This window comes from Leptosomus discolor, unplaced genomic scaffold, assembly GCF_034619465.1.
Source record: "Leptosomus discolor isolate bLepDis1 unplaced genomic scaffold, bLepDis1.hap2 HAP2_SCAFFOLD_27, whole genome shotgun sequence".
NCBI classification, from domain to species: domain Eukaryota; kingdom Metazoa; phylum Chordata; class Aves; order Leptosomiformes; family Leptosomidae; genus Leptosomus; species Leptosomus discolor.
Genome location: NW_028237782.1, coordinates 4779850 through 4794614, shown reverse-complemented (window position 1 = coordinate 4794614; position 14765 = coordinate 4779850). Strand labels below are relative to the sequence as shown.

General features: G+C 49.7%; 1 protein-coding gene across 1 annotated transcript; it reads right to left on the bottom strand.

Annotated features, from left to right (window-relative positions):
- Window positions 1-26: 26 nt before the first annotated feature.
- LOC104343130 (scavenger receptor cysteine-rich domain-containing group B protein-like) lies at window positions 27-13912 on the bottom strand. Its single transcript, XM_009946932.2, has 9 exons — window positions 13791-13912; window positions 13048-13134; window positions 8672-8733; window positions 6027-6053; window positions 4612-4941; window positions 3872-4201; window positions 3125-3454; window positions 1814-2143; window positions 27-61 (listed from the first exon to the last, which is right to left on the bottom strand). The coding sequence occupies exons 1-9, from the start codon at window positions 13910-13912 to the stop codon at window positions 27-29; spliced, it is 1653 nt and encodes a 550-aa protein (XP_009945234.2).
- Window positions 13913-14765: the final 853 nt, after the last annotated feature.

Here is a 14765-nt window from a genome sequence, read left to right as displayed (position 1 = left end):
ATGGTCCAGTGGGGCCAGTCTGGCACTCACGGTGCTTCTGACTCCTCCAGGTTCTCGTTAACTGCAGAGAAAGGGAGCAAGGTAAAGCAAAATGTACTCCCAGGAACTGTCTGATACCAGAATTGCCTGCTAGAAGGGACAAGGTCTCTGCTCCTGAAGAAGGTCAGCAGGTCGGGTTATATCTATATATTTGGGGCTGCCAGGAATACAACATCTGAGCTGTGGACAGGGCCCCGTGGGAGCCAGGAGAGGACTTCATGAAGTTCAGACTCTGACCCTGATGCACAATGCACTGCTTGATCCAGAGGACTGCAGCACCCAGTCCTGACAGCATGAACCTGTGCAGCAGCCAGCTGAAATCCAAGCCCCTACAGCCCTGCTCCTCCATAACGAAACCAGCCAAAGCCCCCCAGGGATTCCTCCCTTCACCCATGCAGGGCCTATCCAAGCTTCTCTCCCAAGAAACAAGGCATGAGAAGTCAGCAACGCAGCTCCCAAGAGCTTCGGAGAGTCCAACTTAGACATTTACCGAGTATTGATGCTGTACTGATACAGAGGCATCTTGCCCCAGACTCCGTTGCCTCCACAGATTCTTGTTGTTGCTCCCTGCCCCAGAAACTGCCCCACCTTCCCTATTTCTGCCCTTTAGGAGCCTTGCCCTATATAACCCCCCCTTGTCAGCATCTCCACAGCAGGATCCACCCCATAGACAGATTGTCACCAGTGTGTTTGCATCTGCTCTGCCAATGCCCCTCTCCCACCAGCTGGTCCCACTACACCCATCCTAACCAGATGCTCTATATTCCTTATGGCTTCTTGCTGTATCTATTGCCCTGCCTCCACCAGAATTATTCTGAGCTAGGGGGAGCCTTCCTGCCCTGTGATTCCCCTTCTGTACCCTGCAGTGCAGTCTGCTGGCTCAGCTAAGAGTTTGACCCTGTCAGATGCCACGGTTGTTGCAGAAATCACGAGATTTAGGATGTCAGAAGTGTGTATGTGTGTTTTGAGACTTGTAATCATAAAAACCTCACCAGGTGGTTACAGTCTAAAAACTAGAGAAACTTGAAACCTGCTAGGCACCAGTGATACTGCTTGGAAATTCCCTTACTTTTCCCATCTTGACTTAAATATCAAGAATTCTAATTAGTGGATATTAGTAGGAGAGACTAATGATTATTTCAGGAAAATAAGTCTCAAATTAAATAAATGACCAAATATAAAATAAAATCTGTATTGCCAATGCTGCTAGCATACCCCTGTAAAGTCCCAGACCTAAGGTGTTCATTAACCAATAATCTATTAGTGGTTAGAAACAAGGATAATGTGTTATGGTCCAGGATGTCTGCTAGACAGGATTTATTATGGTGCTCATTGTGTATAAACTTTGAATCATGACCAAAGTAGGTACGAGCCAAGAGCCTACGAGCCAAGGACATGTTCCTTGACCAAACATGGTCAATTCGAGGAGTGGTCAAGACCTCCGACTCACGGACCACTTACCCAAATTATACCCCCTACTCACAAGGGAACAACAGAAGACTAGGACAGAGGCTGCTCCCTAATTTGCATCAGAAGCGAGAAGAGAAGAACCAATCATCGAGAGAACGATAATGAATATGCATTGTATAGACTGAATATGCATGAATTTAATATATAAATAGTTGTTGATTGCAACGTGCAGGCGCACATCTTTGGGAAAGGATCCCACGTCCCTGGTGTGCATCGTTAATAAAGGACGTCTCTGCTTCTCTAACTTTGTGTAGAGAAGTTTTTCTCACCACTAGAGATTTGCAACACAGTGATGGGGAGTTACCTGCACAAACAACAGTGGCGTCCTCTCCATGATAGCAGTTGTGTTCACCCCACGGCCTGGCCTGGCAGTCAGCGATGCTTTCTTCTGTCCCCTTGCATTCGACATCGTCCAGCCAGATGATATCTGACCCTCGCCCATACTGGGCATCTCCCAGAGCCGACAGCGGTGACCCGCAGCCCACCTGCTTGCACACCACCTTGGCGTCCTTCATGTCCCAGCGGTCGTCACACACACTGCCCCACCGGTTCTCATGGAGCACCTCGACTCTCCCAGCACACTTGTTTGGGCCATCCATGAGCCGGATGGGCCCCTGCTCGGGAATGTCCACCTCTGCACCAATGACCAGAAAATAAATGTAAAGAGAGCATCCTACACACCCCACCACCAGTGGAAAGCTTGCCTGCTCCACAGAGACTCAGGTGTCTCTAAGCACAGTGGAGATACAGCAGGGGCTGGGCTTCTCTGGGTGGGAAAGGAGACAGAAAAGCCAGGGCTATGGGAAAAGGGCAAGAGGAATCACAGAATCACAGAATGGTTTGGGTTGGAAGGGACCTTAAAAATCACCTAGCTCAACCCCCCGCCCCCGCCATGGGCAGGGACACTTTCCACTAGACCAGATTGCTCAAAGTCCCATCCAACCTGTCCTTGAACATTTCCAGGGAGGGGGCAGCCACAGCTTCTCTGGGCAACCTGTTCTGGTGTCTCACCACCCTCACAGTAAAGAATTTATTCTTAATATCTAATCTAAATCTATCTTTCAGTTTAAAGCCATTGCCCCTCATCCTATCACTACACTCCCTGATAAAGAGTCCCTCTCGATCTTTCCTGTAGGCCCCCTTTAAGCACAGGAAGGCCGCTCTAAGGTCTCCCTGGAGCCTTCTCCAGGCTGAACAACCCCAACTCTCTCAGCCTGTCCTCACAGGGGAGGTGCTCCAGGAAGCTTTCTTGGCCTTCATGGATGGCCGCAGGCTGTACTGTATGTCTGCTTCAAGGAGTCTGCTGATGCCAATCACCCTGCAGCCCAGAGGTGGGACAAGGGACAAGAACAGTCTCAGGTAGGAGAGGATTTAATGCTGCTCCTTGGTCATCTACATACACGTATCCTCTTGGTCACTGGGCGAGCACTGCACCCAGTGATGGGATGCATTAATCAGCTGCATCCCTCTCTTGTTCCCATCAGCAGACAGTCACAGAGTTGTACCAGGGCTCAGGACCAGCCCAGCCCTGATCCAGGCAGGGGTCATGTGTGTGGTGGAATCTGCCCATCCTACTGCCTAGCACGTGTGGGATGGGGGACAGAGGGGATGTTACCTGAGCACTCCACGCTGGCATCTTCCACGTGGTTGCAGATGTTGTCTCCCCACGGTTTTGCCTCGCATTCAGTGAGGGACGCTTCTGTCCCTGTGCAGTTCACATCGCTCAGCCAGATCTGGCCCTTCCCTTCCCCGTATTTTGACTCCCGAGGGGCTGATAGCGCCGTCCCACAGCCCAGTTGCCGGCACACGACCTTTGCCTCCCGTAAATCCCACTGGTCATCACAGATGGTCCCCCAGACGCCCTTGTGAAGCACCTCGACTCTCCCAGAGCAGCGGTTGGGGCCACCCACCAGTCGGACTGAAGCGGAGACGGTGATCCCCGAGTCTGCAGACACATCCAGAGAGGGCATGCTCAGGATGTGCATTGGTGTGTGTCCCCCCTCTTCCCTGAGTATCCCTGCCCTGCCCTGCACACAGCAGCATCTTCTCCATAGCTTTCTCCTCATACGACATGCAATTGTCCAAGCAAGAAGCACAACAGCATTCTCAAGCTCAAGCCTGAGCTGAAGAAGAATGACCACAGAGCACCCCAGTGAGCAGAGAGGAGAAAATCTCCGAGACTGAAGACCTCTTCCATGGTGTGAGGACCCCAGGCCACCAGCAGGACTATTAGGTTAGCACCGTCTCCGTAGGAGAGTGCTCCGTAGGAAGCCCTTGTTCCCGTCCAAGGTGGTGCCCACATTGACTGTGAGGACACCCTAATCCATGGCTGGCGGCAAAAGCAGGAGAATGGAAGGATTACCTGAACAAACTGCACTGGCATCTTCCCCGTGGTAACAATTGTGGTCCCCCCATGGCCTCGCCGGGCACTCAGAGAGAGCAGCTTCCATCCCTGTGCAGTTCACATCATCCAGCCAGATGGTGTCAGTTCCTCGTCCAAACTTGGCAGCAATGGGGGCCAGCACGGCGTCCCCACAGCCCAGTTGCTTGCACACTACTTGGGCGTCATTTAGATCCCAGTCGTCATGGCACACACTGCCCCACTGTTCTTCATGAAGCACCTCAACCCTCCCGGCACATCGGTTCGGGCCTCCCACCAGCCGGATTGGCCCTGGCTCAGGTATTTCTGCTCCTGCCAAAAACAAATGAGGGAGAAGGTTTAGGGCAAGTCTCTGTGCCCCTGACCACCTAGAGAAAGCAGAATCTCTCATGATGCACCAAAACTGTCTCCGCTCATCCAAATACCTGTCAAAGGCTCCCTTCCTAACTTCTGGCTTGAGAAGAAAAGCTGAAGGGAAAATAATATCAGCATGGAGGCTGTCAGGGGAGGGAGGGGACTATCTGTCCTCTCCCAGCTCTGCAGGTTGTTCCAGGTCCAGAGGATGGGATGCAACTTCTCTGGGCCAAGTAGGGTAAGAAGCCGGAGCTGAACAAGTCATTCTGCATTCTGACCTCCTAATTAGATGGGTCAGAAATTGTACCCTGGCTTATTTAAGGCAGAAGGGCCAATGTAGCATGAGGTAGAAAACACCTGGGGATTACCTGAACACTCCACACTGGCATCTTCCACGTGGTTGCAGATGTTGTCTCCCCATGGTTTTGCCTTGCATTCGGTGAGGGACGCTTCTGTCCCTTTGCAGTTCACATCACTCAGCCAGATTTGGCCCTTCCCTTCCCCGTATTTTGACTCCCGAGGGGCCGATAGCGCCGTCCCACAGCCCAGCTGCCGGCACACGACCTTTGCCTCCCGTAAATCCCACTGGTCATCACAGATGGTTCCCCAGACATCCTCGTGAAGCACCTCAACTCTCCCGGAGCAGTGGTTGGGGCCACCCACCAGACGGATCTCACGTTCGTTTGTGTCTACATCTTCTGGAGAAAGCAAACACCCCAGGGTGAAGACAGGGAACGAGAAAGAGTGGTCTTCTTCCCCAGTGAGGCTGCCTTTATTGCCAAACCAGGAGGAAGAAAAGTTCAGGATATGCTAGCATCCCAAATCTTTGGTGGTTGGGAACCGGGTTTTGAGCTGGGAATGGCCAAAAAAAGCAGGTGTTTGCGGGACTATAAGTCTGTTTTGAGATACAAATCACAGGGCTCATTTTCAGCTGTAAAGGGAGAGGTGTGGCTCCCCCAAAACCTACCCCAGCATTCAGGTTCTGGGTAAGTTTCCCCGTAGTTAAGGCCAGTGTCTCCCAGCAAATGCTGCTATAAGGACTGGAAGCAGGGAGGAAAGAATTGAGACATTTCTACCCATTCCCCAAGGGAAAGGGAAGCTATTGGAAGTGATTACTGGGTGCTGTTGTGGACCTACAGACAGTCAGCACTCGGGAGTGGAAAGGACCTACTCAGTCCTGTTCCTGTTGTTGAACCCACCAGGACACACAATCCCTCTCAAAACCCAGCTCCAGTTGCCAAACCTCTGATCACAACAGTTGGCCACCCTAATATCAAGAACAAAATCCAGATATCATTGTCCCTTTGCACAGATCTGGGGTGCTGTACTCGGGGAAATTCATGGACTGAAAAGTTCTAGGGTCTGAAATCCTGAGGCACCTCCACACTGGCTCACAGAGCCAAGGGGACACCAGGCATTCCTCCATCCCATGGAGATCAGACCCCAGCATCGAGGATACCCCAACTCCTGGCTTAACTTTGCTAAAATGAGCAGCTGTTTTGTCAATGTTTTGGATCAGTACTGCTCCTTTCACCCAGAGATCTCCAGCAGCCACCAGCTGCACCTCACAGAGCATACAGGAGATAGAGTCAGGTCTTCTCCATCGTCTAATCAGGAGAATGTGGTTTACAGACAGAAGATCAGAAATAGGTTTCAGACCAAGCTCTCTTGGTCCCGAGCAGAACACTTAAATCTCCAGATCAGACATAGCACAATTCTGCATGACATTTTATGATAGCTGTGTGTGCTGACTTATGCTCCACTCTCCACTACAAATACTGACCTGCCAGCAGGACTCCTGCAAGGGAAGCTGAAACAGAAGAAAAACAGGACGTTAGTCTGAGTCTGATGAACTCTGCAGAGTGCAGAGATTCAGGGCAGCAAAACACCAGGCAGGAGGTAAGACTCTGTGAGCTCTGTTAGAGCCCATCATCGCTCTCTGACTCCCAAAGCCAGCTGTCAATGGGCTTTGCCTATCCTAGTGCACGTCCATGGCACTTTCTTGATAAAGAGATCAGAGAAGGGGAAAAAAACCAACCAAACAAAAAAAGTCTACCGGCAAAAAAAAAAATTGGTTTGGGCAGATAATGTGAAAATACCACAACAGAGCAGTTGGAACTCCTCTTGTACGGATTCAGTCACCTGAAAGTCAGTGTCCAGGCAGATTAGATTAGATTAGATTAGATTAGATTAGATTAGATTAGATTAGATTAGATTAGATTATCTACGCTCCTGTGACAGCCAGTGGAAAGAGCTGAGTCATGGCTGATCCATACCAATCTCATCCTACTGCTGGTGTCCAGGGCAGAGAGTCAAATTGGGGCTGGAGGTGCTTGCCTCTGCCTAGAGACTCTGGATGTGACACCCAGCTCTTACCAACCGCCAGGCAAGAGGTACACCGCTGACGGAAACTGCTGAAAATGTGATGAGTGGCAAGCAGCACGGCATTTTTATTTTTTCCTTTCGGTCAGGGCCGGACCAAGAAGCAGCGTTGCCATCTCTGAACTTCAGGCAGACACCAGACAAAATTAACCCCAGGACTGGTGTCAGTCCCGCAGACATCACTGGCAGCAATGAAATGCCATGGGAACAGCTGTGGGCCTGCTAATGGGTTGTAGGAAGAAGCGCCTTCAGGCTGGAATGCCTCTGGAGACTAACGAGAAGAGGCTATTCCCATTCAGAAGATTTCCCTGAGGATTAACTAGAGGCTGAGACAAACCCTGGGACATGAAGCCTGAGGAAAAACTTGCCAGGATCTGTTTTTCCTGGAAACTCGGGAGAATGGGACTTTGTGCCCACTGTAGAAGGTCAACAGCAAAGAACAGCTCAACACAAACAACAATTTCTGCTCCTAAATGCAGCAGTCTGGCAAGATCCCAAGCATTAACCAACAGCTTTGGGCACAGGCAGAACTGCTGACACTGGGACAAGCATTAGGACAAGCATTAGTGTTATTGCCCAGGTAAGACTATTTTCCATTTGCCTTTTGTTTGTTTTTAGCTATTTTCAAGGTCTAGGGGCTGAGATGCCTAAAGGTCATCCCCCTTCTCTGTAAATTCCAGTTGTACGCTCAGTGCCTCTGCCCGTTGCCACCAGGTCTGGTCTCATCCCTGACACACAGGAAGAAAGGAAGAGACAAGGAAGAACTTTTTTACAGTAAGGATGGTGAAACACAGGCACAGGCTGCCCAGAGAGGTGGTAGATGCCCCATCCCCGGAAACACTGAAGGTCAGGTTGGACAGGGCTCTGAGCAACCTGATCGAGCTGAAGATGCCCCTGCCCACTGCAGGGGGTTGGACTAGACGACCTCTAAAGGTTCCCCTCCAACCCAAACCATGATGCTGTGACCCCACACAGGCCAGGGAAACCACAGTAGAGAAACAGGGGCAGAGAACACCACCTTGTGTGCTGCTGTCCCTGCTCACGAGGGCTGGGATTCAGTTCCAAAATGAGACACATCCCGAGGTGTCTAGGCACTGGTGCCAAGGTCAGGCAGCATCCAGCTGTCCACCTGTGGCTGCCGGGTGCCATCTGAGGGGATCTGAGTGTTCACACTCAGCTATCAGGTATGGATCACACACCACTGATCTTCAGTTCCTTGTGTTGCAGAAATGACCAGATTTAGGATTTTAGGATACTGCTTGGAAATCCCCTTACTTTTCCCATCTTGATTTGAATATCAAGAATTCTAATCAGTGGATATTAGTAGGAGAGACTAATGATTATATTGGGAAAATAAGTTTCAAACGAAATAAATGATCAAATATAAAATAAAATCTGTATTGCCAATGCTATTAGCATACCCCTGTAAAGTCCCAGACCTAAGGTGTTCATTAACCAATACTCTATTAATGGTTAGAAACAAGGATAATGTGTTATGGTCCAAGATGTCTGCTAGACAGGATTTATGATGGTACCCATTGTGTGTAATCTTTGAATCATGACCAAAGTAGGTACGAGCCAAGAGCCTACGAGCCAAGGACATGTTCCTTGATCATACCTGGTCAACTCGGGGAGTGGTCGAGACCTCCGACTCATGGACCACTTACCCAAATTATACCCCCTACTCAAAAGGGAACAATAGAAGACTACAACAGAGGCTGAACCAATCATCAAGAGAATGATAATGAATATGCATTGTATAGACGGCATATGTATGAATTTAATATATAAATATTTGTTGATTGCAACGTGCAGGCGCACATCTTTGGGAAGGATCCCATGTCCCCAGTGCGCATCATTAATAAAGGACGTCTCTACTTCTCCAACTTTGTGTAGAGAAGTTTTTCTCACCACTGCAGATTTGCAACACTTGCAATGCCCCATTTGCCTTGTGCTGCGGGCTGTGGAAGAAGAAATAGTGGAAGATGAGAACCACTGGCAAAGAGATGCCAAAAGCAAAGAGAAAAAAAATCCCACCTCACTTACCCCAGAGACATGCCAGGAGGATAAGCCTCATGTTGGTAGCAAAGATACTGTGCACTTGTCGTCTGCACGGGAGAGCAGGGCAGGGGGGAAGCAGGACATGCACCCAAGGGACTGGCTATTTGAGAAGTCCCCCTTGTCACAGCTCCTCCCCTCCACTCCAAAAACCTCCACCCTGTGGCAGGTGCTCAGCAAGCACAAAAAGCCAAGCCTCTGCCAGGAAGTGATTCCTGTGCCATGAGCATCTCGTAAGCGGCAGGATTGTGCAACCGGGCAGTTTCGGGAATCGGCTGAGCAAACAAATCCTCTCAGGACATCTGGTTCTGGACCATCAGTGGCAGGGACAGGGGGAGATAGGGCTTGGAAGTTGCCTTCCAGGACTGGCTTCAGGCAGCTGCAGGAATAGGGCATCGGTGCTCAGGCTTAGCTGGGAAAATGGGTATGATCCCATGCTGTTCATGCACGAAACCTTTTCCCACTGCTGAAAGCAGCCTCTTCCAAAAGGGGAAGGTTTTTTTTTCAGTTTTTCTCCCATGTTTGTCCCAAGAGACAGGAAGGCTTTGTGAAATTTGTTGGCAAGGTTTTTGTGTGTTCACAATCCAGTTAATGTTTTGGTTGGCGTGAGACCTCCTCCCGGTCTTGACAAAGTCAGATGTGCCAGCGGCAGGATGGTCTGTCCCTGGACAGGACAGCCAGGCTCCCAGGTCCCCTACAAGATTGAGTCACCCAGGTAATCACACGGCTGAGCAGGGATATGATGCTGCTGCTACCATGGGTGGGATCTACCTTGTGCTAACTTGTCTATCTGGAAAATGCTTTTAGATACCTTGTGTGCTCAGCAGAGATCATCAAGCACGCCTAGGAAGCAGCTGCAGTCAGGTGTTGGACTCAGATACCTGTACTGGAGATGTCTAAGGGGGAAGATGCCCCAGGGCTGGCTGAGGAGGCAGATATCCTGAAGGGGAGGTGATGTGATGCTAGGAGAATTGCACTGCACCACTCAGCAAAGTCCTCGACCCCCTCTTTGCAATTGCACTAGCTATCTGGGCAAGGCTGGCCCATGGGACCATTGCCCAGCACGGTCTCTAGGAAGCTCAGAGGCAGGCAGCTCAGCCGAACACACAGAAAACATGCTTAACTGCTGAAGACACACAGGAATATCTTTCATCGCAGGGAGTGTGCGTTGGACAGACAAGAGCTTGCACAGCTCTGAGGTACTCCTCTGCTTAGACTGTACAACCCAGGGACTACTTGCAACACCTCCTTTGTCTTCCTCATGCCAAGGAAGAGTGTGAAGATACCCTCTGGAGATGACAGACAAGGAGAGAACATCCCTGGCACAGATGGAGGGTAAGAGTGGGTGACAACCCACTGGGAATGTGAATGAGGGTAGAGGTAGCAAGTGTTTTCTTTGCAGCAGTAGCCCACCAGGTGAAAGGTGAAGGTGGTGGGCCAGAAAAGCAGCCCTGAATAAATACAAATCTCAGGTTACCAAGGACTACGGCCTTCTCAAAGACATGCATCAATCCGAGTCTAAGTCAGGTCCATATTAAATCCAGCATCAAAGTTGTGTATGGTGGAGGAGAGCATTGCACCCAGCTGAGGGCAGATGAATTGTAGAATGGTTTGGGTTGGAAGAGACCATTAGAGGCCATCTAGTCCAATCCCCCTGCAGCGAGCAGAGACATCTTCAGCTAGACCAGGTTGCTCAGAGCCCCGTCCAACCTGACCTTCAATGTTTCCAGCAATGGGGCTTCTACCACCTCTCTGGGCAGCCTGTTCAAGTGTTTCATCACCCTCATCGCAAAAAGTTCTTCCTCATATCTAGTCTGAACCTGCCCTCTTTTAGTTTAAAACCATCACCCCTTGTCCTATTTCAACAGGCCCTGCTATAAAGATTGGCCCCATCTTTCTTACAGGCCCCCTTTAAGCACTGGAAGGGTGCTAGAAGGTCTCCCCGGAGCCTTCTCTTCTCCAGGCTGAACAACCCAAACTCTCTCAGTCTTTCTTTGTAGGAGAGAGCACAGATGGGCTCTGCATCTTAGCATTTGAAGACTGTTCTCATCTCTTTGCTTAGTTTTCAGTTTTGCTTATTGAGGATGTTTTCGGTCTCTCCATCTCTGCCCTGCTTTCTATGCTTAGATAGCTGTTGCTGCCTCCCTTCTGGCCAGCCTCCAGCAGGCCAACAGTTGGCCAACACCCTTCTTGAAAGCTGATGCACCCACCCACCCACCCACTGATGTGCAGCAGAGACCTCAGCACTCCTGGGAAAAGACAGAGACATCTCGTACATGGGGGGACCTCCTGTTCCAGAAGTCTCAGGTGAGGTTTGCTTTTTTCGCAATACCCACAGGCTGTTGAGCCACAGCGTGTGGTGCTTTGATACTGATCCTGGGTTCCTCCCGCTTGCAGGGAGTCTGGCCAGTAATTCCTGGTTGGTATTTGTATGGTTGATTCCTCACTTGATAGCTAATCCCAATAAAGCCGTGTTTATTCATAACACTTTGCATGTTATCTGCAAGGTGGCTACAAGTAGAAGTATTTGCTTCGTGCTCAGTTTTGTGCTCAAGGAACAGATTTTAGACTGAATCCTCTAAAACTCATCAGAGTTCTTTCCTTCCCCCCACTCTTCTTCCCTCCCCTGTTCCCTCTTCCTTCCTCTCCTCCTTCCTCTTTTCCTTCCTTCCCTCCCTTATTCTTCTCTTCCTCTTTCTTTCTCTCTTCCTCTTCCACTCATTTATTTGGTCATTCATTTCTCTTAAGATCCAAGTGGATCAAAGTGTAATTTTGACTACGTAGGGAGGCTTTGAGCAACTGACTGTGCATGAGGGGCCTTGCATGGGGTGGTATCCCTTGTGCTATACAACAAGTTTTGACGTCCACTGTGGCTTTCCTGAAATGTTCTGGAGTTTCACAGCATCTTTTACTTGGAGTGCCCAAAAATTCAAAACCAAATTCCTCTTTTCTCCCTGCTGACCTGTTGAAAACACAGTCCTGCCCAGTCCCTCTCCTCAGGACAGTGAAGAGAACTCAAATCTCCTCGTTCTTCTTCAGCCACATGCTGGTCCTGTGCATGCACAACAGGGAAGGCTGTGACTTTGACTGCTTTAGCACCTTCCCTGTCAGTCAGCTCTCAACATGGAGCTGCAAAGACCTGATGTTCATTTAACCAGGCACCCAATCTCTTCCAAGGTAAGCAGTGCCCATGCTGCCTTTTAACAACATCATCATTTTCTCAGGCAGGCTGGGATCAAGCTATCGTATCACTGGCATTCTTAGGGTGGAAACTCAACCATTTGTCGAGTTTCACCATCAGACCTGCTGTGTTCATCAAGCTTCAATATCACCAGCATTCCTAGGGTGAAAACTCAACCATGTATCCTTTCATCATCAGACCTGCTGTATTGAACGTGGCTCTGTGGACCACTCCACGCAGCCAAGACATGAACCAGCTCACATTCACACCACTGAGAGTGAGCACCACACAAAGCGCACTCACTAACCTTGTTCTTCATGGTGCTCGGTTTGGATGGGCTCTTTGTTCCGTGCCTGAGGACATATTTGTACTGTTTTTCAGCTCAAAACGATTGAGGTAGTAGGAATTATTTTTTTTAAGCCTGGCAGAGAGTTGTTTTCTATAGCATGAAGACGAGATGTGTTGGGTACACTGGGGAGTAGCAGGGAAGTGTGTGCATGGGGAGGGCAGAGCTGGCTACAACAGAGCTGGAGCTGAAAGAGGCAAAAGCAGCCCGACACATCTCTACATGGCTTGTCTGGGGTGGGCTCTGGTGTGAACTGTCCCTCTGCTGGGCTCTGGCTTTACCTGGGGAAAACACATGCTTCGGTCTAGAAGAGAAGGTGGGATAGGATTAGCACATGTACAGTGTAAACACAGAGGGAGCAAGCGAGAAACTGGTGGACAAAGTGATATTGTGTCTGGGACCTGACGCCTGTGCCCTGTGGCAAGGTAAAATTTACAGCCGCAGCTGGCTGATCTAATGTGAGAAGGTGTAAATGTGTAAAGATGGGAAGGATGCTCTCCACGTGTTCGAGGAGACACAAAGAGAACTGAAGCACGCTCTGTTTGCATTCTCCCTCTGGAGGCCATAAAAACACGTTCCCTGACCACAGAGATTACTTTCCATGGCTTAACAAGGGCCCTGCATTTAAGAGTGAATTAGGAGGCAAGAGTGTAACCACAAACCGAACTCCTTTTGCTAGAACAGCTGTACTTGCTGTATTTTCTTTGGGCTCTTCTGCTGAAAAGGAGTTTGAGTAACTCTGGACGTACAAGGCACATTGTTTCCCAAAGCCAGCAAAGCCCTTTAGTGGTCTCATCTTTGATGGAAAGCCTTCACACGTACCATAGCACGTCCCACCTGGCCTCTGTCTGATACCCTGCTGTCTCTAAAGGCAAGATGGGTGGGATAAGCGCACTGTGTGATGCTGGAGTCACCACGTAGTATCTAAGACAGGTTATAAACATGGCACAAGAATAAACAGAGACTAGAAATTTTCTGTAGTGGACGACTGCCTATATTTAGACAAATGAGCCCTTCCCTGGGTGGCTGCAGTGTCGGCACCTACTTGATTAGTAGGCATTCAGAGTTCCTTTCATAATTATTGATGATTTAATTGATACACGTACTTCAAAACAGTATTTTGGCCTCTGCAAGACATTGAACATGGCCTGTTCCTTTGTCGAAAAGTCCTGTGCCAGGGTCCCTGAGGACCTGACAGCTCTCCATGTCCACATCCATTCCCACATCCCACTCTCATTTTACCTTGGCTTTTTCCCCTCCCCATACTTCAGGCTGCAGGCAGGGCTGCTGCACCAAGGCTCCACAGTATTTGGTCTTACAAAGCCTTGCTGAGGCGTTGACTCAAACCTCAAATTTTTAGCAGGATGGAGGGAGAGAAACGTTGTGCTGGGTGTAGAATGAGCCATGTATAGCTTGAATGCAAACATTTCAATAAGGCACTCAGACATTTGGACCATAACAGATGAACGGAGTCATTTGACTGCACTTTATATAAGAGGAAACAATTTTGACTGTGGTTTTGGGGGGCACATTCTAACGCTTTGTCCCACACTCTTTCTCATCATTTCTCAACTCCTGACCTGCTAGTCATTGGGTGGAATGTGTGGGCCATGAGTAGGTGTGCAATTAAGATGGCCTCATCTTCAGAGCCAACAGGGCTAGAGTTTTTCTGTAATGTCAGGTCACCTTCTGGCTGGGACATTGCTCAAGACCTCAGCATGGACGTGCCAACCGTGGCACCGCTCACTGTCCCTGGGACAACTTTCCCTCTCTGGACAGTGTCTTGCCAAGCCTGGAGCCATGCTCTGGTGTCTCTGGCTGCCTCTATCAGGAAGTAAGGCTGTCATTAATTACAAACAGGACTTTGGCAGCTGAAGGAGTTGGTCTTCCCTGAGAGCTCTGAGGCACACCAAACCACAGAGCCATCTCTTGGCCAAGGTCCACAAAGGTCTTTCCCCTTCTTTCGTTCCCCAAAGCCTCTCTGTGGGGATAATCATCTAAATCTTGGAGAAGTCTGATTATCTCGGATGCTTTTGGCTGTGGTCCCTAGGGAGACCCCATCCTGCGCTACACCTCTTTCAGCACAAGGACAAGGCTGTGCTTCTAAATCCCACCGCGTCTTCCACAACTGGCCTTGCTTCATTGAAACCCATCACCTGGTTTAGGCTCTACCAGGCTGGATCAAGAGAGGTGGGATGGCAGTGCTGTCTTGGCTGCATGCCCTTTCCTAAACTCTTGTACAGCGCCCCTGGCCCTAGAGCTGAGCGTGCATGTCTGTCCTGGACATGTCCTGTGCATTGGAAGAGTTCCCATTCTTGGCTTGGAAAGTGGATGGGATATTTTGCCATCCTGCTCTTCAACCCATCCCGTGCAAAGGGATGGACTGGGCGTCCAGGTGCTTGGGGTCTGGCAGCCAGCCAGCCCTGCTTTTACTCACATTTTATGATTAATACTATCTATCTCACCATTTGGGCTAGCACCCAAAACACTGCTTGCCTTCAAGTGGTCCTCTCCATTTACCTTACTGCTCTTCTGTTTGATGAGCAGTCCCAAGA

Coding starts and splice junctions, on each gene's coding strand:
- LOC104343130 (XM_009946932.2), bottom strand. CDS start 13,912: ATGTCCCAGCCAGAAGGTGACCTGACATTACAGAAAAACTCTAGCCCT. Junction 13,135..13,790: donor TTCCACCCAATGACTAGCAG/GTCAGGAGTTGA, acceptor AACCTGTCTTAG/ATACTACGTGGTGACTCCAG. Junction 62..1,813: donor CGCCACTGTTGTTTGTGCAG/GTAACTCCCCAT, acceptor CTTTCTCTGCAG/TTAACGAGAACCTGGAGGAG.